The sequence below is a fragment of the Oryctolagus cuniculus genome, chromosome 7, assembly GCF_964237555.1.
Source record: "Oryctolagus cuniculus chromosome 7, mOryCun1.1, whole genome shotgun sequence".
Lineage (NCBI taxonomy): Eukaryota > Metazoa > Chordata > Mammalia > Lagomorpha > Leporidae > Oryctolagus > Oryctolagus cuniculus.
The window spans coordinates 158028639-158053196 of NC_091438.1; the positions used below are offsets into that span (position 1 = coordinate 158028639).

Genomic DNA, 24558 nt, shown 5'->3' on the forward strand with positions numbered 1-24558 from the left:
TGGAACCCAACCACCACCATGGCCTGGGCATGAGGAAAAAGCCTCTGTAAGTGCTGTTAGCATTGGTTTTGTGACCCAGAGCTCCGAAGAAATGCTACTGAGATGGGCGGGACCTCACTAAGACCTAGGACGGAGTGAGGACTGGGCAGAGGCAGACGACCGAAGCCAGTGTGGCGCGAGAGCTGGACGTGACGCCGTGGAATGACCCGGGTGCCAGAGTGCACTGTGAGAAACGGCCGCTCCTCACTGGCTGCCGCAGGTGCTCCCCTCACCGCCCGCCCCTGCGCGCCCCCCGAAGAACAGACTCAGGAGCGTGCTTCCGGGCGTGTATCACCATTTATTGTAGTCAGCGTCAGGGACTGAACAGAGGACATTGTCTGTGGGGGGAGAAAAGGAAAAGAAAATGGAAAGAATGTTTTCGTGGACTTAATTCTCCAGAACACTTTACGGTTTCAAATCCTCTTGTACCCCGGAGGAGTTCCAGGGATTCAAGTATGTTGAGTCGGGAGCGGTAATACAAAAAGTCTTCGGCTCGTGTGTGTGTGTGTGTGTGTGTGTGTGTGTCTGTGACTCTGGCACCTGTTTCGCTTTGGTAAGGCCAAACCCCAAAAGGAACCCTGCTTGAACTCACGCCAGCGGTGAGGAGCTTATCAGAAGAGGCTTCCAGCTCTCAAACCAACCCTTGTCCCTCCCCCCAAAAAACCCTAAGTCCTGCGCGGCCGCCCCGCACTGCCACGGGGTCCCCGCCTTCCCAGACAGGGCCCACGCCAAGGACCAGAGCGCCAGGATTCTCTCCATTTTGCTGAGCGTAAAAAACAAAAACAAAAACAAAAAAAACGAAAATGAAAAACAAACCCAAAAGGGACATTTCCAAAGGAAAAAAAAAACCTGAAATTCAAATTCTGAAAATATCTTGCCTCTTTTTTATTAATCACGTCATCTAACACCAATTAAAAAAACAAGTATGTGACTGTGATATAAAAATACGGCCCAGGACGAACACTCTGACGCAGGCACAGTTCTCTCCCAGGGACGTGCGTGGCGGGCGGGGCAGGAGCGGGGGTCGAGCCGCGGCCGTGCGCCGAGGCTAGCAGCAGCGTGTCCAGGGTCATCGAATCACAATCAAATCAATGGACAGGACGAGGAGGAAGGGGCGCCGCCCACGCCTCTGCACGGAGGCTCGGCGGAGGGCCCGGCTTTCCGACGACGCGGCCGCTCCGTCCCTTAAATATATGTACAGGAACCGGCTCCTCTTCCCATCCGCGGCCCTCGCCTTCGCCGCCGCTTGGTCACTGGGGGCGCGAGGGCGCGGCCGCTCTGCAGAGGGTGGGCGCGGGCCGCCTCAGTGGTCGCTGTTCTGCTTCTCGCGCATCCACGCTTGGATCTGCTCCTTCAGCTCGGGCACTGCGGAGGAAGGCGGGCAGGGTCAGCGCGCAGCGAGCGCGGGGCGGCCGGCCGGGGCGGCAGGGTGCCCGGGCCTCTCCCACAAGAAGCGCTCTACGCTGGCTAGTTTCCAGATGTGGTAATTTCTCGAGTCATCTCTCCTTTTACAGATTTTAAAAAATATTTTCATTAAATCGAAGTTTTATTTACTTATTGATTTGAAAGCTAAAGCGAGACAGTGACTCACTCCCCCGGCGCATCAGCTGGGACTGGGCCAGGAGCTCCAAGCAGTGACCACTGCGGCCTCCCAGGCCCGTCAGCAGGAGGCCAGATGCCAGGGGAGGTGGGCTCGACCCCACGCCCTGCGACATGGGGTGCAGTGTCCCAGTGCCCACCCAGTGCACTGCGTCTGGAAGGCAGAGAGGCAGAGAAAGAGATCGCCTGGCTGCAGGTTCTCTCCCCAACACCCTCAAACAGTCGGGGCAGGGCCAGACGGAAGCCAGCAGCCTGGAACTGAGTCTGAACCTCTCACGTGGGTGGCAGGACCAAGTTCTTGAGCCATCACCTGCTGCCCCCCCAGGGGTGCGACAGCAGGAGGCTGGGATCCTGAGTAATGAACCCAGGCACTCTGCTCAACGGCCATCCCGTTAGCCCTGGAAGCATGACCGTGCCGGCTTCCTCCTGGCCGCACCCTCCCCTACCTGGCTCCAGCATGCTCTCGGTCAGTGGCTGCCGGTTGAAGGGGTCGGTGGGGGAGTTGAGCAGGTGCCGCAGGATGATGGAGCGGTCCATGATGGTGCCAGAGGGCAGCCTCACGGGGTCAGTCATCAGGGTGTCCATCAGAGGGTCTGCAGAGACACAGCGCGCAGACGTCACCTACGAATACAGCCTGCAACCGGCCACGCCCTCCTCCCAGCAAGGAGCAATCCAAGGGCCCCTGAGTGGGAGGAAACCGGCACCAGATGAGGGCGCGTTCGCTGCCGCGTGCGCCCCTCGGGAGGGAGGAGCGCTTTTCTGCTGCCGTCCAAACCTCCAGGGCTGCGAGCTACAACCAGGCCAGTGTCAGACCCAGCTCTCAGAGAGCAGCTCCAGCGCGTGCCAACACCACCGACGGCACGGCCGGGAGGGAGGGCCGGGAGGCAGGGGGTCTCCTCGCCTCTGAACTCATCCGGGGCGTCGCTGTAGTCGATCTCCGCGCGGGCGTTCTTGGCGACGATCTCCTCCACCTTCTCGGCCAGGAGCTTGAACTTCTCGATGGCGATCGTGGACTTGATCCCCGCCTTCCGCATCTTGGAGATCACCTCCTCGAACAGTTCTTTGCTGTAGGACCTCTGCGGACGAGCAAAGGCGACGTGAGACGGGGATGTATCCCAGGTGGCAGGCGCAAGCAGCGGGAACAGCCGAAGAGCGAGCCATCTGTGGTCTCTCCCGCCCCCACAGCCTTAAAATGCGTAAGATCCTGTATAAAATCACCTAACAGATGGCTGCATGGTCAGGGCTGGGCCAGGCCGAGCTCAGGAGCTTCGCCTGCGTCTCCTGCGTGAGTGGCCAGGAGTTCAAACACTAGGGCCGCCCTCTGCTGTTCTGCTAGGCCATCAGCAGGGAGCCGGACTGGAAGCGGAGCAGCTGGGACTCGACCTGGCACCCAGACGGGAGCCCGTGGAGCAGGCAGTGGCTTTACCCGCGACACCACCACACAAGCCCCCAAGCTTTTTATTTTTAACTTCAGTTTCTAAGTGCACATGCTCCATCTGCCCCTCCACACCCCCAGGCCCTTACTAACCACGCAACTGAGGGGCAAGGGCCGCTGGGGCTGGGCTGGCAGTAACTCTAAAGGCCCTCTCTTGGATCCCTAGGAGAGTTTCTGAAAGCTAAATCGCTAGAGTAATTCAATAAATACTTCAGAAAAATTCCATTTACTACGAACCAGGTAAGCCAGGTCAAAGATTAAAGTGTGGGGTGGGCAAAAACACACGGGGATCACAGAGGGAGCTGGGGGGGGGGGGGGCGCTGCCAACGCCACGGCCGAGACCACCTCACCACGACCTCCTCGCGGTAACAAGCACTTAGCCTCGGAAAACGTCAGCCATTCCATTCCCCAAAAGATGCGACTGTAACCAGTGAGCTGGCTCGTAAGTCCGCATCTGAGATACAGCAGTGTAGTAAGCATTAGCAGAAACCAAAGGGCAGTTTTTTTCTTAGAAAAAAGTACCCTCACTCTTCTACCCAACAGTACTCCTCTGGGTGAGATACGAGTGAGGCAGCCTCTACAGCGCTTCCTGATGAGTAGCCTGAGGCTTAAGTAACACTCGGATAAGCAGTGGGATGAACGTGGAGACCCAGAAACAGGCGCAAGACTTTCTGGGCATGCCAGGTAGGGAGTGGGGAGGCCGGGAGGACAGGTAAGGCCACACTAACGCTGTACCCGTCCCGGGCTACCTGCCGTGACCGTGAGCAATCTCGCAGCCTCTGTGTGCCCTGGCTCCTCACTCTCAAGGGAAGCTTCCTGCTCATGCTTCCTGGGAGGCGGCAGATGATGGCCAAGTGCTTGCGCCCCGCTACAGACCTGGGGGACCTGAATGGAGGTCTGGGCTCCTCGCTTTTGGCCTGGGCATTTGGGGAGTGAACCAGAGGACGAATGATCTCTCTCTCTGTCTGTCGCTCTGCCTTTCAAGTCAATGAATACAAATTTAAAACAAACAAAACCCTACAGGTGCCGTTACAGGAGACTATAAAAATAAAGGCAGCACTAACAGGCGCCTTGAGGAGGTCTGGACTCCCTGGGAATAGGCTCTCTGGGAATGGAATGGATTTGTTGAATAAGGTGCTTAGCAAGATGTGGAGGGACTGGTATTTGGTGTGGGGCTAAGATGCCACCTGGGCTGCCCACACCCACACCAGTGCCTGGATTCTTGTCCTGGCACCCCGAGCTCCAGCCTCCTGGTAACGCAGGCCCTGGGAGGCAGCCGTGGCGGCGCGAGGACTTGCAGCCCTTCCACGCTGCGGGAGAAGCGGACTGAGCTCCCGGCTCCCGGCTCTGGCCTGGCCCAGTCCTGGCTGTTGTGGTCATCTGGGCAGCAAACTAGATCTATTTGTTCCTTTCTGCCTTTCAAATAAATAAAAATTAATAAAATAAAAATAAAAAACCCAGTAACTCAGTGGAGAGCTTGGGGAGCCCGATCTGCCCCTCGGCCTCAAAGGGAAGCGACCGACCGTCTCCGTTCACCGCGGGCGAGCCCCCGGCCCCCGCGGTCACCACTGCCATTTACGAAGGGCAAATGCAAACCACAATGGCAGGCGGGAAAGCGCAGGCCCGGGCACAGACGCACGCGCACAGGGTCTGAGACACAAACTGCGCAGTCCGGCGCCTGAACCCCGCCCGCTCTGACGGGGCTGCGACCCCGGCGCTGACCTGGTCGTCGGCAATGGCCTTAGCGAATCGCGCACAGTCCAGCTGTAGGTAAATGTCCGTCAGTTGGTCCAGCAGCTTCTTTGGCTCGAAGCCGTACTTCTCAGGGTTCTCAACCTTCAGGTCGCGGCACTTGGGGCCACAGAGCTGCTGAAGATTGAAGTTCAGCATCGCAGCCAGGCGGGGGCCGAGCTCCTAGGAAAGGACAGGACAACGAGACGAGTCATGCTGCCCAGACCCCCGCTCCCATCCCATGAACGACAGGAAGAAACCCGGCGCACGCGCTCCGCGGCACGGCCCAGGAAGGACGGCAGGGCAGGCAAGTGCTCGCCCCTTCACCCCAGCCCTCGAGGCAGTGTGGCAGCTGGCGATGTTTATAAGTAGCAACAAAAGGCCGGCCGTTTCTCACTCTGATGCTTTTCATTATAAAACTCCAAATGCACTGAGAAACAGGTAGAAATGGGAAAATGTGAATAATCCTACTGTCATAAAAATGTCTGCGTCTGTTCCTGGGTCACCAGTGTGTGTATCATTTTACCAGGGTGTCCCTGATACGTGTGTGGTACAAAGAGAGGACAGAAGCAAAGAAGAGAAAATGGATGTTGAGTAGTTGTAAATCTTGCCAGCAAGACAGCTAGAAAGTCAGAGTAACGGACCCACAGCAACTCCAGGCGACACGGGGCCCAGGCAGTGCGCTAAGCAAACCCCAAACAGGCAGCCTGGCTCAGAGCAGAAAAGTGAACACGGCAGGAACAGGTTTTCATGAAATGCAATGACTGGGGTCACACGAACTTTAGCTTAGGCTCAGCTTTTCAAGAATGTAGGTTTGCACAAAGCACTCCTTCCTGTCTCTGGCTGTCGACGAGTGTGACACACAGGACTCGGGATGGGACACACGCTGAGGTTTCTGAAGCCGCAGAGTTTTGAGCAAGGTGGTAAGGAAGGTGAAGACAGGGCAGGGCAGGACACAGCAGCATCGCAGCAGAGGTGGGAGCAGGACTGGGGGCCACGGAGCAGGGCCGGGGTGCTTGGGCGTGGCTCGAGTCTACAAGCAGGCCTTGAAAAAAGTTTATTTTAACTGAAGTGAAGATACCAAGTTCTCAATCATTTCCTTTACAAAATGAAGAACTCAGAGCTAAAAACCCGCTTTCTGGTAATCCTGCTTCCGTCTGCTACAGTTCGCTTTCTTCCACTAGCACTGTCACCAGGAAGCCGGGTCCAGAGTCAGGGTTGGTAGGACACTGCCTGCGCCAGCTGCGGCCTCCACCGAGGGCTTCAGTCGTCGAGGTGAGAGGCCGCGGGAGACCGTGCCTCTGAGCTGCCCTTCACGGAGAGCCGCGAGGCGGACCCTTGGGCAAGCCTCCTCCGAGGCAGCCAGTGAGCTTGGGGGTCAGGCCTCCCTCCGCTCTGGCAGAGGGGGTGGGAGGTGGAAGGGGAAGGAGAGGAGGAGCCCCTCCCTCGAGCGCACACAGCTCAGCCGTGGATGGAGAGAAGTGGGAACACAGAAAGTCAGCGGACACCAGCCCCCTGGTAACAGAAACCCCTCTCCACACAGCAGACGGTTCCGACGCCGGGTGTGTCCCTCGCTGCCGTGTGGCTGGGGGACTGAGGCAGCCGCGGCAGTTATGTCACTCAGCTTCGCTTTCAGAAACAGGGCCTGGGCCACCTTAATCGTGTCAAGGTCGAACACTGACCACCTCTGATCTACCATGAACCCTGACGGCTCTCGTTGATCTCTGGCTTCCTAAGCTTAACAAACCTACATCTAAGAGAACTGCTCCAGTCCACGTCCTCCAGTTTCCAACCATGTCACCTGATCCTTCTCCTATAAACACATGGGAGGGAAGCAGTGCTGGTAAATACGTCCTACTTCTGCATTAACGATCCAGGGTGCTGCTTAAGCACACAGTGCATGAAGTCATCTTAGGAGCGACTGCACACACTGTGGAGTGACATTAGAGAGGCTGTCCCTTCGTCTACCAACAGAGAACCTTGGGCGTCGATCAGCCTAACTGGGAAGCAGATCAGTACAGGACACCTTGCACCCGTGACCGTGACACTGAACTCCCAGGTTTCAACACTGAGCTGGGCAGTGGCTGCCGGCAGACAGGACAGACGCCCCAGGGGCTACTCACGGGTCTGAGGAACGGCTTCTGGACCTGCTTGGTGAGGATGTGGAACATGTCCACGGTTTCGGTGGCCAGGGCAAGGTAAGAGCGGGACACACGCTCGTCCTGGGCCAGCTGGGACTGCCGGGCTTGCTGCTGGTCCTAGGAAACACGAACAGAGACAAGTGAATCTCAGCACCGGCCACCTGCCCGCCGAATGCCACATGGGAGGGCAAACCACAGCCGGCTCCGACTGGGAAAGTGTGCGATCAGAGTCCACGCCTCACGAACGAGGCCATAGCCCAGCACGGCAAATCTCTCAGATCGCAAGGCTACCTCTTTTTTTTTAAGATTTACTTATTTATTTTATCTGAAAGACAGAGTTAGAGAGAGAGAAGGAGAGACAGAGAGATATATCTTTCATCTGCTGGTTCACTCCCCAGATATCTGCAATGACCAGGGCTGGGCTAGGCTACCGCCAGGAGCTTCCTCTGGGTCTCCCACGTGGGTGGCAGGGACCCAGGGACCTGGGTCACCTTCCTCTGCCTTCCCAGGCTCATCAGCAGAGAGCTAGATCGGAAGTGGAGCAACCAGGACTCGAACCAACACTCATATGGGACGCCGGCGCACAGGCCGCAACTTAACCTGCTGTGCCACAGCACCGGACAAGAGGCGACTGCGCTGCACGCTGCACCAGAACTCTAGGAGTTGGAGGCATGTGCCTTTGGCTCATCATTTAACACCCACGAGGCCCAGTTTCCTCGTGCTAAGGTGCCATCAACTTCCATGCAGAATGCAGGACGTGAACTGCACAGAGGACGTCCCTGCCACACTCTGGTGCTAGAGAAGGGACGCTCATTTCCCCCGAGAAACCTGACTCAGCCCTCATCATTTTATTCTATTTGAAAGGCCGTGAGAGAGAGAGCAAGAGCGAGCACTGTTTTCCGTCTGCTTGTTCTTTGCCTAAACACCTGCAGCAGCCAAGACTGGACCAGACTGAATCCAGGAGCCCAGAACTCCACCCGGCCTCCCCGCGGGTGGCAGTGACCCAGACCTGAGCCGTCCCCTGCTGCCCAGGAAGTGCAGCAGGTAGTGGAGGAGCCGGGACGTGACCCAGGCCCTCCGACTTGGGGATGTGGCAACCCAAGTGATGACTGGAGCCACCGTGCAGTTCTCAAACCCAGGTCACCCTGGACACCAGCGCTGAGGCTCTGTGACCTCTGCCTCATGTGCCTCCCAGCATGACGGGAAGGGGCCAGGAGACCAGGGCTGGCACTGCTGACTCGGCCCAGGAGGCAGCTCTGGGAGCCTCAGGGCTGTGATGGGGAGGCGGGGGCGCTCGGCCAGTCTTTCCCTGCCTGAGGAGCCAGGAGCTTCAGGGGAATGCTAGGGCACAGTGGCAGGCGGCAGAAGAGGTGGATACGGGGGGGGGCAGGATGGATGCTGGTGGGTACGGCACAGTGCTGAGAAAAAAGACGCTCGCTAGAGAACCTCAGTGTTGCAACCAGGGGCTCCAGGAGCGTGGGGGTGTGGGTCTGGGGAAGCCAGCCCTCCCACACCTGGTCGAAGCCCCAAAGCCCTACGTGAGCTCTGTGTGGCCACACGAGGTGTCAAACTCTCATGAACACGGCACACGTAGGTGAGAGCTTTCTACTAATGTCTCCATGACGTCAGAACTCCCGCTACTGTGGCTGCAAGAACGCTCCCGGGAAACAGTCCTCCCCATTCGGCAGGAGAACCCCTCTTGGAGAGCAGTTCTGATTCTGAGTCTGGTAACACCAGGAAGGAGTGAACCAATCTATCAAGTCCCCAGTAGCTGTCAAGGTCCCAAAACTGCCTGAGGAAGCAGCCAGACTGCTGCACCTTGTGCTGGGCACGGGCTACTTGTCCCACACACAGCCCGAGTGTCCCTGGAGCCTGGCCAAGCAGGCCGCCTCTCTGCTCACACAACTGAATAGAAACACCAAGGTCAATCCAGGGGCCGATGTCGTGGCGCAGCAGGTTAAGTCACCGCCTGAGACGTCAGCATCCCACGTGAGTGCCAGCTGCAGCCTGGCTGCTCTGTTGCGGTCCAGCTCCCTGCTAATGTGCCTGGGAAAGTGGAAGATGGCTGAGGTGCTCAGGACACTGCCAACCACGTGGGAGACCTAGATGGGGCTCCAGGCTCCTGGCTCTGCCTGGCCAAGCTCCGGCTGTTACGGCCATTTGGGAAGTGGACCAGAAGGTGGAAGGGCTCGCTCTCTTCCCTCCCTCACTCTAACTCTGCCTTTCAAATAAATAAATAAATAAATGAAATCTTAAAAATAAAACAAACCAAAAACCCCAAGACCAACTGAAAGGAAAACGCGCCATCAGAACCCCGAGTGGTTTCCACAGCAGAGTGCAGACGACCGCATCGTCAAATTCTTGTCCAGCAGCCAGATTTCAACAGATTATGTCCTAGCTGCTTTCACAAATCTTATACATTCAGAAAATAAAAGTTCTTCTCCAAAAACACTCTTTGAAAGGCAGAGCTAGAGAGAGAGAAGGTGGGGGAGCTGGAGGGTGGAGGGGGAGAGAGGGAGCGAGAGATAGAGAGATAGAGATATCCTTCATCCTCTGGTTTACTCCCCAAATGGCTGCAACAGCTGGGGCTGGGCCAGGCCGAAGCCAGGAGCCAGGAGCTTCTTCCAGCTCTCCCACGTGGGTGCAGGGGCCCAAGCACTTGGGCCATCCTCTGCTGCTTTCCCAGGCTCATCAGCAGGGAGCTGGATTGGAAGTGGCACCCGGAGGCCCAGCCCTGACACCACAGCACTGGCCCCTCGGTCTACTTCTTAACCTCAGGTAAAATGCTGTCTTTTCTCCCTGCCGCACTGGGTAGCCCGTAGGCAGGGCAATCCTGGTGATGCTGCCGAGCCACAGGTGGAGTGCCAGGTGCGGCCCACGCAGCAGCCGGCCCCGGCCCCGGCCCCGGCCCCGGCCCCGGCCCCGGCCCTGGCCCCGGCCCCGGCCCTGGCCCCAGCCCTGGCCCCGCCCCGGCCCCGTGCTCACCCGGGGCAGCTGCTCCCACTGCTCCTTGTTCCTCATCTCTTCCTGCACTTCGTGGATCCGCTTCAGGGACTCCAGACTCTCATCAAGCAGGAACGTCGTGTCGTTGATCAGCATGTTGATGTAGCGGACAAACTGCTTCCCGGAGCTGGAGAGGCAATCGCAGGGCATGTGGTCAAGCGTCCGCAGGCTCCAGAGACCCCAGCCTCCTCCCGAGGGCCACCATCGCCCTCCTCGGCACGGGCCAGCTGGAGATGAGTTCCAGGACCACCACCGCTCTCTCCAGGTTTTGATCTCCTTCTAATGAACTGTGACAACAAGCTCACGCAAGTGGCGCATTGGAGCCACCCTGCACCGTTCACGAGAGCCAACTGCTAAGACGTCCAGAATGCTGTGAGCTGACTCCCTTAGCGGCTTACGTCTGGCAAGAGCAGGAGTCACACCGTGAAAACCAGCAAACGATGACTTCCTCCGGCCTGGGGAGCAGGCTCCCTGGCCCCTCCGCTGGCCGCCTCAGTGTTCTAAGCAGAGAGGATGTCACTGCAGACCCCCACCCTGCCCCGCGGCCGCACAAAGAAAGCACAGGTCAGATAAATCAGCTGACAGAGCCGCTCCTCGTCACAAGGAAGACACTGGAGGAAAACTGGAACCGCAATACTGAGAAGGCAGGGTGTGAGCTGGGACTTGCTGGTGACGCGCACAGCTTGGCCCTACGTCTGCCATACTCTCTGCCAGGGTAGTGGGGGAGAAAGCAGCTCACTTCAGGACCTACAACTGTGCAGCCAGGAACTCTGGTGAACGAGGCTGGGGGCCTCCAGGAGCCCATAGGCCTCCCAGTCTGCACCGCGCAGACCACGCCATGGGCCCGCTTGGTCTCCTAATGTGGCGTCAGGCTTGTGGTGGAACATAATCCTGCCTCGAAGAGCAGTTCATGGAAACAAAGAATTAACTTAAAGACTTTACTCTGCTGGAAATGCAATGGACGTGTGACTGATAAGGAACTCAGTTCCTGAGTGACAGCTTAAACTAGACCAAAGGCCTAACCCGGCTGCAGGGGGTGCGGGTGGATGGGTAAAGCATCCTCTGAAGAACAAGCAGGCATCCAGCCCTGGCACCTGTCTCCCTTTCTGGGGCACTGACAGACAACTGGGATGGAAGGACTGACACCCAGGTTAGGCAGTCACTGCAATTTCAAGTCCTCAGTTAAAGTTTAGGGCCGCACTACAAAGACAGACACTTCAAATGACAATTCTAAATTGTCTAAATGAAACTTCTAAATCTGAAGTTCTCCACGCATTTCTGCGTCTGAAGCTTGATTACCATACAAGAGGGCTGTAACATCTCATTTCTGTCACTCTGACAGCTTAACGCTGTGATCATCAGAAACACTGAAACACACTCAGCGCATCCTCTCGGTGTATCCGAGAGCATTTATCTACGCCCTCCCCAAGTGTCCTGACAAATCCACAGCTCCAAAACACGTCGCAGGCATGGACATTCCGTACCCCTGCCCACACTCAGCGCTCAGGTGAGCATCAGGGAGGCTGAAACCCAGCACCGAAGAAGAACTGAGCAGTGACGGCTCGACGGCTCTCCCGTGCCATCTGCAGCAAGCGGGACGGCAGGGGCCCCGTACTCACTTGAACTCCTCCATGAAGGTGCCGTGGTGAGCTATGTTTTGCCAGAGGCTTTTAAATATGGTGCTGATGTGGTAGCGAATTGTGAACTTGTCGTAGAACTCGCTGGTGGCTCCGGTGTGCTCCACATCTGAAGAGAACAGACACAAGACTGAGGGCCTTTCCAGACAATGACCACCACAGCAATCGTGTCAACAACACGAATGTATCTGCAAATCCAAAGACCTGATAAAACTGGCCTGTGTCTTTCAAGTAACAGGCAAGAAAGAAAGCCAGTTTGGAAGACAACTGTGAGCAGTGCAGGTCTGGCAATGAGACACGATCAAACGGAGCTAAGCTGGGAGAATTGTTTGACATCATTAGGATGGCATCAACTCACCAAGGGTGGGAAGGCTGAATAATCGTATTTCCCTCAATCTTAAATGATTAATTTATAGAAGTTTTTGTTTGTTTGTTTGTTTTAAAGAAGATTTATTTATTTGGAAGGCAGAGTTATAGAGGCAGACGCAGAGAGACAGAGAGAGAGATTTTCTATCTGCTGGTTCACTTCTCAATTGGCTGCAATGGTGCAGCTGGGCTGATCTGAAGCTAGGAGCTCGGAGATTCTTCTGGGTCTCCCATGTAGGTGCAGGGTTCAAGTACCTGGGCCATTTTCTACTGCTCTCCCAGGCCATAGCAGACAGCTGGATCAAAGCGGAGCAGCCGGGACTTGAACCAGCGCCCATATGGAATGCCGGCACTGCAGGCAGCGGATTTACCCCCTAAGCCACAGCACTGCCCCCTAGAAGTTTTAGAGTACTTCAAGATGGGCATCTCTGAATGGAATAATGACTGGGTTAAATTTTATTGAATGTGGGGCCAGCGCTGTAGCATACCAGGTAAAGCCACTGCCTGCAGTGCTGGCATCCCATATGGGTGCTAGCTCGAGTCCCGGCTGTTCCACTTCTGATCCAGCTCTCTGCTATGGCCTGGGAAAGCAGAAGATGGTCCAGGTCCTGGGCCCCTGCACCCACGTGGGAGACCTGGAAGAAGTCCCTGGCTCCTGGTTTCAGATTGGCGCAGCTCCAGCTGTTGTAGCCAGTTGGGGAGTGAACTGGTGGATAGAAAACCATTCTCTCTCTCTCTCTTTCTCTGCCTCTCCTTCTCTCTGTGTAACTCTTTCAAATAAATAAATAAATCTTTAAAACAAATTTTACTGAATGTGTCCACTATTTTAAACAGTTTTGTGTTACACACACGTTCCAACATGTTCTAAGGTACAGGAAAGCACATGAACACAGGGATCATTTACAGGACCAAAATCCCTGTACCCGTAAAATGGAAAAAAGTCAAACTCAGTTATCCAAATTATAAGCATCCTAAGCATAAAAAATTCTGAAATCCATGAGAAATTAAAAAACAAAAGCCAAAAAACCAACAACCCGTAACATAAGAACTGTGAGGCTTGAGAGACAAGGAACTAAAGGAAGCAACCACTCTGAGTGACCATACCGCAGGCATGGTAAGAATGACAACACTGGGCAGAGCTGAGCACTGCGGAGACGGGCGTGCTGCACATGCTGATGGGAATCTGAGGCAATCCCTCCAAAGGGAATCTGGCAAACTGCAGCACAAGTCACGGATAAGCACATGCCTCTGTCCTACCAAATCCACTCAAGAACACGCATCGGGCATGATTCAAGACAGACCTCCAAGGATGTGCACTAAAGCACCATTTCTTAATAAAGATTTATTTGAATGGCAGAGTGACAGGAAGAAAAGGAGAGACACTCTCTCTCGCTGTCTGTAACTCTACCTGTCAAATAAATAAATAAAATCTCAAAAAATAAAAGAAAGAAAGAAAAGGAGAGACAAAGATCTTCCATCCACTTGTTTACTCCCTAGATGGCTGCAACAGGCAAGGTGGGGACACGCCAAAGCCAGGAGCCAGGAGCTCCATCCGGGTCTCCCACACAGGTGGCAGCAGCCCAAGTATTTGGGCCATCACTCGCTGCTTTTGCAGGTGCATTAGCAGGGAGCTGGACCGAAGGAGAACAGCCAGGACTTGATCCTGTACTGCGGTAGGGGATGCTGGTGTTGCAAGTAATAGTGTGACTCACTGTGCAGTGAGGGCCCCCAAACTATTCTTCTTATTAGAGAAAACATATAAATAACCCAAATGCCCAAGAGAAGACATGCAAAAGTGGGGCTAGCACTGTGGTGCAGCAGGTTAAAGCCCCGGCCTGGAAAGCCAGCATCCCATATGGGCGCTGGTTCAAGTCTCGGCTGCTCTACTTCCAATCCAGCTCCCTGGTGTGCCTGGGGAAGCAGCGGAAGATGGTCCAACTCCTTGGGCCCCAAAAGCCCACATAGGAGACCCAGATGAAGCTCCTGGCTCCTGCCTTCGGATCGGCTCAGCTGCAGCCGCTGCAGCCATTTGGGGAGTGAACCAGCAGATGGAAGACCTCTTTCTCTCTGTCTCTACCTCTCTGTAACTCTTTCAAAATATAAATCTTTTTTTTTTTAAGACATGCAAAAGTTTTATGCTATATTAAGTGAAAATCACAGATTGCCACTCAAAACTTAGTTTGGGTCCAATCACATTAAAAATAGAATGGGAAAATACACAGCAGAGCACTAACCATTAACAGTGGTTTTTATTTTTTTTAATTTTCTTTTTATTTTTTTGACAGGCAGAGTGGACAGTGAGAGAGAGACAGAGAGAAAGGTCTTCCTTTTGCCGTTGGTTCACCCTCCAATGGCCACCGCGGCCGGCGCACCGCGCTGATCCGATGGCAGGAGCCAGGTGCTTCTCCTGGTCTCCCATGGGGTGCAGGGCCCAAGCACCTGGGCCATCCTCCACTGCACTCCCAGGCCACAGCAGAGAGCTGGCCTGGAAGAGGGGCAACCGGGACAGAATCCGGCGCCCCAACCGGGACTAGAACCCGGTGTGCAGGTGCCGCTAGGTGGAGGATTAGCCTAGTGAGCCGCGGCGCCGGCCGGTTTTTATTTTCTTCTTCGTATCTTCTGTATTCCCCCAACCTTTTTTTTGGGTGCTTAAGAAGAAAATGGTTGTTTAACAAGAAAGAAACATGGGGATGAACACCCATCACGCTAACATGTGAAAGTATTTTATGTACAGCCATTCAGTGAATCCTTCTTCCCAGTGAGCCCAGTGTCGTCGACTGGCTGCATAAACAAGTGAGCTAACGTGTTGGGGGCTGATTTTAGCAGAGCCTGCAAAGGAAGATGCGGGGGCACACGGGCACCCAAGGCTGCCCGGAACACCTCCCTTCGTATTCTTTTTTTTTTTTTTGACAGGCAGAGTGGACAGTGAGAGAGAGAGAGAGACAGAGAGAAAGGTCTTCCCTTGCCATTGGTTCACCCTCCAATGGCTGCCGCAGCCGGCGCGCTGCGGCCTGCGCACCGTGCTGATCCGATGGCAAGAGCCAGGAGCCAGGTGCTTTTCCTGGTCTCCCATGGGGTGCAGGGCCCAAGCACCTGGGCCATCCTCCACTGCACTCCCTGGCCACGGCAGAGAGCTGGCCTGGAAGAGGGGCAACCGGGACAGAATCCGGTGCCCCGACTGGGACTAGAATCCGGTGTGCCGGCGCCGCAAGGTGGAGGATTAGCCTAGTGAGCTGTGGCGCCGGCCCTCCCTTCGTATTCTGAATCCAGCAGAGGCCACAACACCCATCTCTCCCGACACTTGTTTCTTATTTGCTCCTGATGGTTCCTGTAACTGACACGAGCACAAGCTCTAATTCCCATGTCTTGCGTAGAGGACCTTACGTCACCGTGAGCCCTGCTGCCCGCACCCCACCCCCTGCACTGTCTTCCTGCTGCCCTCGTTCCTGTTTCACACTCTGTTCCCCTCGCCTGCTTTGTGGTGGCTGGATCTTCTCACAGGCCACACTCACCTCATTTTCAAGCTCACTCCAAAGTCCTCTCCCGAGCCCTGACTGCCTGTCCTCTCGTGGCCCCACGCCTCCTCCCTCACCCACTGCCTCAGTTTCCTTGTTGTCCAGCGTCTGTCTCCCAGCTGGGAGGCGTGGACCACAGAGGCAGCGATTCCACCCAGGAGGAGCCGTGACAGCCCTGGCAGCAGCAGTGACTCCGCTGACTGAGGCCAGCTCTGGTGGACTTGAACCCTGAAATAAGTCTCGGGGATCGGTGCTCTTCCAGTTCTCAGGGCTGTTCCTCTAGGAACTGACTGCTATGATAAGACAAAAACACAAAAAACCCAAGCCCCCATTTTGAAAATTTTTTGAATCAAAATTTGAGCAGGCTGGGCTGGTGGCTCTGGGGCCCCAGGGGAGCTTGCTCTCTGTGCTGGTTCTTATGTTCAGAGTCGGGGCCTTGGTCAGCAGGTCTTCACAGGTGGCTGATGGACAGGTCTGTGCACCCTACTGCACAGTGCTCTTGTCACCAGGGCCTGGCCGCGGCAGGAAGAGCAGCACAGTGGTCAGGTGCACCGTGCTGAAGTCCAGCGCAGAGGCTGCTACTGCTTGCTGACCTTGAGCAGGCTGCTTTGCCTTCCAGAGCTTCGGTTTCCCCTTTGCAGAACGGAGATATTTATAGCCCCTCCTTCCCAGGGCTGTTGGGGAAAGTGAGAGGAGGGGCTGGTCTGGCAGGCGGGGCTATTTTTAGGACAGGTATTATCTATCCAGAACACCAGCAGGGGTCCAGGCCGGAGGGCACGCTGCTGTGTGGATCCAGCTCCTGGAACACCCCCAGCCGGCTGCACCGCCCAGCACGGCCGACACCCTTCACCCTGAGGCCACGCTGCCGGGCTCAGCTGCTCCGTACCAGACACTTGTGACTGAACTTTTTGTTCTTACTAACGATACCTGTTTACTATAGAAAAAATGTTCAGATAATTAAAAAAATAAAAAATAGAAACTATTCGTAACAGTACCATTCAAAAATAACCAACTCACTGCATGTCCTGCCCTAAATTTTTAAACTGTACATACGTATACCAAAATGTGAACATATTATTAGCATTTCTTTTACTTCTTGTTACTTATCCACTTAATGTAAAGAACACATTATTTTTCATGAGTCATACACAGGTCCACTGTATACATAAACCATAATTTACTTAATCTAGATAAAAAAAAGTCTTTTATTTGAAAGGCAGAGTTAGAGAGAGAGAGAACGCTTCTATCCTCTAGTTCACTCCTCAAATGGTTGCAACAGCCAGGGGTGGGCCAGGCTAAAGCCTGGAGCCTAAAACTCCATCCAGGGAGCTGGTTGCAGTGGCGTAGTGGGTAAGGCCACCACCTACAGTGCTGGCATCCCATATGGGTGCAGTCCAAGTCCCGGCTGCTCCACTTCCAATCCAGCTCTCTGCTGTGGCCTGGGAAAGCAGTAAAAGTTGGCCCAAGTTCTTGGGGCCCTGCACCTGTGTGGGAAACCTGGAAGAACCTCCTGGCTCCTAGCTTCAGATTGGCTCAGCTCCGGCTGTTGTGGCCATCTGGGGAGTGAACCAGTGGATGGAAGCCCTCTCTCTCTCTGACTCTCCTTCTCTCTCTGGTAACTCGGTCAAATAAATTTAAAAATCTTAAAGAAGAAACAAAACACCTCCATCTGGGTCTCCCATGTGGGCGGCAGGGTCCCAAGCACTCGCACCACCTTCTGTCGCTTTTCTAGGAGCATCAGCAGGGAGCTGTGTTGCAAGTGGAACAGCCAGGTCTCAAACTGGCACCCATACGGGATGCCAGCTTAACCTACTGCGTTACAAGGCCCTAAATAGTTGAGTCTTTTTTTTTTTTTTTTTTTTTTTTTGACAGGCAGAGTGGACAGTGAGAGAGAGAGACAGAGAGAAAGGTCTTCCTTTGCCGTTGGTTCACCCTCCAATGGCCGCCGCGGCCAGCGCACCGCGCTGACCCGATGGCAGGAGCCAGGTGCTTCTCCTGGTCTCCCATGGGGTGCAGGGCCCAAGCACCTGGGCCATCCTCCACTGCACTCCCAGGCCACAGCAGAGAGCTGGCCTGGAAGAGGGGCAACCAGGACAGAATCCGGTGCCCTGACCGGGACTAGAACCCGGTGTGCCGGCGCCGCAAGGCGGAGGATTAGCCTAGTGAGCCGCGGCGCCGGCCTAAGATCTTCCTTTTCCATTGGTTCACCCCACAATGGTCTCTGCAGCTGGTGCGCTGCAGCCGGCGCATCGCGCTGATCTGAAGCCAGGAGCCAGGTGTTTCTCCTGGTCTCCCATGTGGGTGCAGGGCCCAAGGAGCTGGGCCATCCTCCACTGTACTCCCCGGCCACAGCAGAGAGCTGGACTGGAAGAGGAGCAACCAGGACAGAATCCGGCGCCCTGACCGGGACCAGAACCCAGGTGCCGGTGCCATAGGCGGAGGATTAGCCTAGTGAGCCATGGCGCTGGCCAATAGTTGAGTCTTTTAAAATTATTTATTTATTTATTTATTTAGAGAGGCATGCAGGCAGCTATCTTCCATCTGCTGGTTTGCTCCACAAATGCAAGTCAAGGCTGGGCCAGGGAGATTCCAGGAGCTCAGAACGCAGTCTGGGTTTCCATGGAGGTGGCCTGAGTCCCACGACTTGAGCCCTCACCACTGCCTCCCAGGATCTGCATCAGCAGGAAGCTGGAGTCAGGAGCAGAGCAAGATACTGACCCCAGACATCAGATATGGGCTGCAGGCATCTTTACCATTAGGCCAAATACACACTCCGAGGTTGCTGTTGATATTTTCACTATACTGCTTTATACATAATGTCTTGGTCAGTAGAGACATAAGCACACACAATCATTTCCATGGAATAAACTACTACAAATTAAGCTTACATGTAAGAGGGCTGCTGATACTTCAGTTGTCTCTCAGCTCTGGGCTGGGGCCGCAGAACTTGTCTGCGCCAGCTGTCCGTCAGCCTCTCCAGCAGCGGGTGCGGCAGGATGCGGGGACTGGGTCCTTCTGCGGTTCTGCCAGCAAGTTTTCCCTCTCAACAGCAGCAGCTGGTCCCAATTTCCAGCTCTGGTAGCCCCAGAACTAGCACTCAGACCCCAGTACAGGGTGGCCAGTGTCCTTCCTCAGAGGCCAGGGTCCTAGCTCTGCGCCACCCTCATTCAACAGCTGGGTTCTAACACCCCATGCCCACGGGCAGGGCAGGGCCCACCTTGAGTCTCTGTTTCTGCAGTCTGTCTTCAGGTAACTATTCGACCAATTCCTTCTATTAAATTCTCTCTATTAAAGTAAAGAGCTGGATCAGAAGAGGAGGTGCCGGGACTAGAACAGGTGCCCATATGGGATGCTGGCACCACAGAGGATTAACCTACTGCGTCACAGCGCGGGCCCCTCCTGACTGGATCTTGACTTGATACAAAAGACAGCAAGTATTTAAAGCTTTCTGTGTGGGCTGCCAAATGGATTCTGGAAAAATTTTCACATCTACATGCTCACGAGAGTGTCACAGCACTATAGATTAAGTAGCCTTTTGCACAACCATGTTTGTACCGGGTATTTTCAGCTTAAAAAGTAAACTTGGTTGGCCGGCGCCGCGGCTCACTAGGCTAATCCTCCACCTGCAGTGCCGGCACACCGGGTTCTAGTCCCGGTCAGGGCACCAGTTCTGCCCCAGTTGCTCCTCCTCCAGGCCAGCTCTCTGCTGTGGCCCGGGAGTGCAGTGGAGGATGGCCCAAGTGCTTGGGCCCTGCACCCCATGGGAGACCAGGAGGAAACACCTGCTCCTGGCTTCGGATTGGCGTAGTTCCGGCTGTAGCGGCCATTTGTGGGGTGAACCAATGGAAGGAAGACCTTTCTCTCTCTCTCTCACTGTCTATAAGTCTCTCTCTGTCTCTTTCTCTCCCACTGTTTAACTCTGCCTGGCAAAAAATAAACAAACAAACTTGGCAGGTGAAAAGTAACATCTCCTTATTATTTTAATGAAAGTTGAATTCTCCTCCGTTGCACCTGTCAGCAACGTGCACACACCTGTGACCTGACCGCCCTGTGTGCCTCCCCTACCGGGCCTTTGAGTACTCTTCGCCATTGCCAAAGAAAGGATGCTAACAAAACGTGCAGGGTCTTGTGAGCTTGCCTGGTTTAAGAGGATGTGAGCAGTCTGAGATAGGTGAGAAACTCTCATTAGATGCCACAAAATAAGGACGACAAGGGAAAGGCAGGAGGATGCTCGGACCCTCACAAATAATGAGCATGAGGGCGGCCTGGGCCTCCAAAAAGGCAGAAGCCGGTCCTGGTTCACAGGAAGGACCCTGCGAACACTTGAGGGGTCCTCAAACTGGCCAGTGCTGCTGTGGACAGCGGAGGGCAGCGTTTCGGGTGGCCAGGGTCCCTCCTAAGAACACAGAGTACAGGCCGGCGCCACGGCTCACTAGGCTAATCCTCCGCCTTGCGGCGCCGGCACACCGGGTTCTAGTCCCGGTTGCCCCTCTTCCAGGCCAGCTCTCTGCTGTGGCCCGGGAGTGCAGTGGAGTATGGCCCAAGTGCTTGGGCCCTGCACCCCATGGGAGACCAGGAGAAGCACCTGGCTCCTGCCTTCGGATCAGTGTGGTGCGCCGGCCGCAAGCGCGCTGGCCGCGGCGGCCACTGGAGGGTGAACGAACGGCAAAGGAAGACCTTTCTCTCTGTCTCTCTCTCTCACTGTCCACTCTGCCTGTCAAAAAAAAAAAAAAAAAAAAAAAAAAAAAGAACACAGAGTACAGACACTTCCCTGAAGGTGCACCTTGTGCTAGTTCAGCAGACGAGCAGACTTGCTTTCCGAGAAATACCCAACCTGCCAGGAAGTGTTCCATCAGTCCCGGCCGATGCCTCTGCTAGTAGGTCCCAGGGTGACAGTTCACATGAAAATGGGACCCAAAACTTGGGGGCCTGTGACGTGGAGCAGATTACGCCGCTGCTTGTGCTGCCAGCATCCGATCAGAGTGCCAGCTGGAGCTGCCGCTGCTCTGCTTCTGACGTGGCTCCCTGCTGATGCGTCTGGGAAGCAGCAGCAGACGGCCCAATGGAAGTGTGAGACCGGAATGAATTTCTGGCTCCTGGCTCTGCCCTGGCCTAACCCAGGCAGTCCTGGCCGAATGGGGAGTGAACCAGTGCATGGAAGATCTCTTTTCCCTGTCCCTCCCTCCCTCTCTCTCTCTGCCACTCTGCCTTTCAAATAAATAAATGTTAAAATATAACTAAAATTTGGAATAAATTCAGCCCGGGGAAGAGGATCTCCCTGCAGAGTGTCCCACGTGCTCTTTTTCCCCAGCACAACCCGACAGCTGGAACAGTGCCTGGCAAACAGCAGGTGCTCAATGAACGTGCACAGAATTAACGAGTGAGTGAAGATTCCCAGGGCCCCAGAAGTCCTGATTCCATTGTTTTTTTTTTTTTTTATTTTTTTTATTTTTTTTATTTTTTGACAGGCAGAGTGGACAGTGAGAGAGAGAGACAGAGAGTGAAAGGTCTTCCTTTGCTGTTGGTTCACCCTCCAATGGCCGCCTTGGCCAGCGCGCTGCGGCCGGCACACCGCGCCGATCCGATGGCAGGAGCCAGGAGCCAGGTGCTTTTCCTGGTCTCCCATGGGGTGCAGGGCCCAAGCACCTGGGCCATCCTCCACTGCACTCCCTGGCCACAGCAGAGAGCTGGCCTGGAAGAGGGGCAACCGGGACAGAATCCGGCGCCCCAACTGGGACTAGAACCCGGTGTGCCGGCGCCGCTAGGCGGAGGATTAGCCTAGTGAGCCGCGGCGCCGGCTCGATTCCATTGGTTTTAATGGGACCAACGAAAAAACATTTTTTAAAACTTAAAATTTTTAAATTTATTTTTATGAACTTGGAAGGCAGAGTGATAAACCACAGGGAACGATCTCCCATCCACTGGTTACTCTCCAAATGTCTGCGACAGTTACAGCTGACGATCAGGTCACAGCAAGGAACCCAAATTCAGCTCAGATCTCCCACAGGGGTGGCAGGGATCCAACACCTTGCGCCAGCGCTGCTAGCTCACAGGCTGCACATTAGCAGGAAGCTGGGCTAGAACTCAGGCACTCTGATAAGGAATGTGGGTATCCCAAGTGCTTCGATTGCTATGCCAAGAGCCTACCCCAAGAACAAGCATTTTCAACAAGCCTCCTACTTTACCCACCCTCTGGAAACTCGGGTATAGATCAGTGTTACAAAGCTAACGCTGTATGTTCAAAGCTAGAACAAATCAGGAAATTTCACTGGGGAAAACACTCTAACTTGTGCTGCTGACGCCTACTGGACCTCAATGCCAATCACCGATGAACAGGTCCTGCCGAATCATCAGGGAATATAGTCCGTAGAACAGTCTACGCAGTATGTCAAAACTCGGGGGGGAGTAACCGGTAGCGCCTGCTCTGTCAGCAGTGGGATAGATTACACTTCCGTGAGTGGACATCAGGATTTTAGGCAGCAGGTTTTGAGCACCTTGGCCACACTGCAGACCAGGAACCTACCTGTGTAAAACTTCATCAGGGAAGGGACCAGCAGTTTGGTGGAGAGAGGGTGGTTTTCAATCATTTCAAAAAACTTCTGGGTTCGTGGTTGAACGGACGGGTTGGTCATGAACATGACCTCCACCAGTTTGGCCACCAGGTAGGGGTTCCGGATGTAGTTCTGGTTGCACAGCATCACCACGAGGAACATCACAATGTCCTGAGTGCAGGGCTCGTACAGCACCTGAGGAGAGTATCTGGATGGAGGCAAGGGGGGGCGAGAAACGATCGCTGAGAAACTCGACTCGGGGAGGCGGTGTCACTAGGGGGGAGGGGACACAGGAGACACGGGCTTGGGGTTCCCCTTGAGTTGTTCCTGGAGTTCCCTGTAGCTTGCTGATCTTCAAGCAATTATATTATCCATCACATGCTGCTGGGGCACATTTACTTATTATGCTATATAAGTAAACCAAAAGGACATGATTAAATCAGATAGAATTTTAGAAAAGCAGCATCTTCATTAACCAAAAAGTCTTTAAATTTTTTTGATGAAGATTAAAAATTAAAAACAAAACTCCATAGCTCTTCCAAAAACAGAATAAATACACAAGAAAATTTTCAAATAGGTGTTTTTTTATTACTGAGCTTTAAATAAATTTTTAAATGTGACTTAAGTTGCTTAAATTCCAAGACTGGTTTCCATCAACAAATAAAGCCTGTCAGTCACCTCTTATATTTCTCATCATTCAAAACTCACGTGTTGCCTCTAATTTTGTTTTCTTTCTGTTAATTTTAAATTTTTATTTATTTATTTGCGAGGCAAAAAGAGCATATAGGCACCCATCTGCTGTCTCTCTCTCAAACGTCCACAAAGGCTACTAGCACGAGGCTAGGTCAAGGTCTGCAGCCAGGATCGCACTCCTGATCTCCCACCTGGGTGGCAGGAACCCAGTTATCTGAGCTGTCACCGCCACCTCCCAGGGTCTGCAATGGTGGGGAGCTGGAGTCAGAAGCCAGAGCCGGGGATGGCACTGTGGTGTAGCGGCTAAAGCTGCTGCCTGTGATGCCAGCATCCCACGGGCTGGTTTGAATGTTGGCTGCTCCACTTCCAACCCAGCTCCCTGCTAAGCACCTGGGAAAGCAGCGGAAGATGGCTTGAGTGCTTGGGCCCCTGCGGCCACATGGGAAATCTGGAAAAAGTTCTTGGCTCTGGCCTGGCACAGCCCTGGTCAATGTGGCGTTTGGGGAGGGAACCTACAGATGGAAGACCTCTCTGTCTCTAATTCTACTTTTAAACAAGTAAAATAAATCTTTAAAAAAGCAGCAGCAGCAGCAACAGCAGCCGCCAGCACCCGGAATCAAACCCAGGCGCTCTGATGCGGGACGCAAGATTACGAACCAAAAGCCAAACGCCAGCTCCCTACTTGGATCCTCTTTAAAGACATCAAGAAAGCTTGCTCTGCCTCATTCTGGCTCTTTCTGGTTTTTAGGAAACTTTCAAAATTTGTACTCTGCGATTGTGACCCTGTACCACTTTTACTTTTCAAAACCTGTTCACAGTTTTCTTGCCTAGCCACGATGACACTGCAACCATGGTGCAATTGTGCCTCTTCTAACCTGCGTGTCTTAAAAATAAAATGAGTTTTATAAACCAAATGAGGATTTGAAGAACATTTAAAAACTCCCAGTATCAGTTATACACTCATGCCACTTCTTTGTGAGCTTTCTTCATTTTCACACTTGAGACAAATTTTGGTAGAAATATAAGTGTGGGTATTTCTGGGTTTTGGATGTTCACCAGATTATTTATAAACTGTTTGCTCCTTCTGTTTCTCAGAAACACATTCTCAGCCATTAGAGGAATTCAACCCAATTTTCACAGAATACGTTATTATCTGCATTGTTAATCCTGACTCTGTCTTTGAGATATTACTGGAACTGGACTGGTGCCACACTTGCATCCACTTCTCCAGTCTCTAGGCAGCATTCAGTTAAAATAGTTACATAAAATTCCAGACACAAAATGGAGGCTTACAACACAGTGCATGATACCATGCACAAGCAGTGAACAAAAACATATTAGAACCATATAGAATGGCAAAGGCACTTACTGTACAATAAAAAATAAAAATTCCGCAACATCTTCTACATAAAACTCAGGCAACGCTGCAAATACCTTGGGGACATCTGAATTTAAAGGCAGTGTTATGCTGTCAAAGAAAAAAAGCAGTTTATAAAACCACAATTCACAGTATGTCAAACTACAAGGCTTATTACACTCACTAAATAAGAGCTCTGTTTGGGAAAAGTAATATAATACAGCTATGTAAAAAGTATGAAGGCAAAGAAAACATGCAGAAATGAACAAAGAATAACAAAGACAATGGATATGCTAGCATGCTGCAAAATGTGTTTCCTTTTCTCGATTTCTTGTTAACCAATAAACCAAATAGGAAGGGAATGAAAAGATCCTATTTGGTCACTGCATGCAGGTCAAACTGTTTGAGACAACAGAGTTACACATGTATTTTAAATAGCATTTTCCACACCTCCAGGGGCTATGGCCAATCTCAGCTACACTGGTAACCCA

At 53.6% G+C, this 24558-nt stretch overlaps 1 protein-coding gene across 3 annotated transcripts in view; it reads right to left on the bottom strand.

Annotated features, from left to right (window-relative positions):
• Positions 1-317: 317 nt before the first annotated feature.
• Positions 318-24558, bottom strand: part of UBE4B (ubiquitination factor E4B) — a 128691-nt gene continuing 104450 nt past the window's right edge. For all 3 annotated transcript variants that reach the window (XM_017346595.3, XM_008265943.4, XM_051858091.2), the window contains 9 exons: positions 24080-24178; positions 21990-22225; positions 11568-11694; positions 9931-10075; positions 6928-7062; positions 4796-4987; positions 2540-2714; positions 2085-2231; positions 318-1404 (listed from right to left, as the gene is read on the bottom strand). In XM_017346595.3, coding sequence (XP_017202084.1) covers positions 1343-1404; positions 2085-2231; positions 2540-2714; positions 4796-4987; positions 6928-7062; positions 9931-10075; positions 11568-11694; positions 21990-22225; positions 24080-24178 — 1318 coding nt within the window. In that variant the 3' untranslated portion in view covers positions 318-1342. The remainder of the gene's footprint in view (positions 1405-2084; positions 2232-2539; positions 2715-4795; positions 4988-6927; positions 7063-9930; positions 10076-11567; positions 11695-21989; positions 22226-24079; positions 24179-24558) is intronic.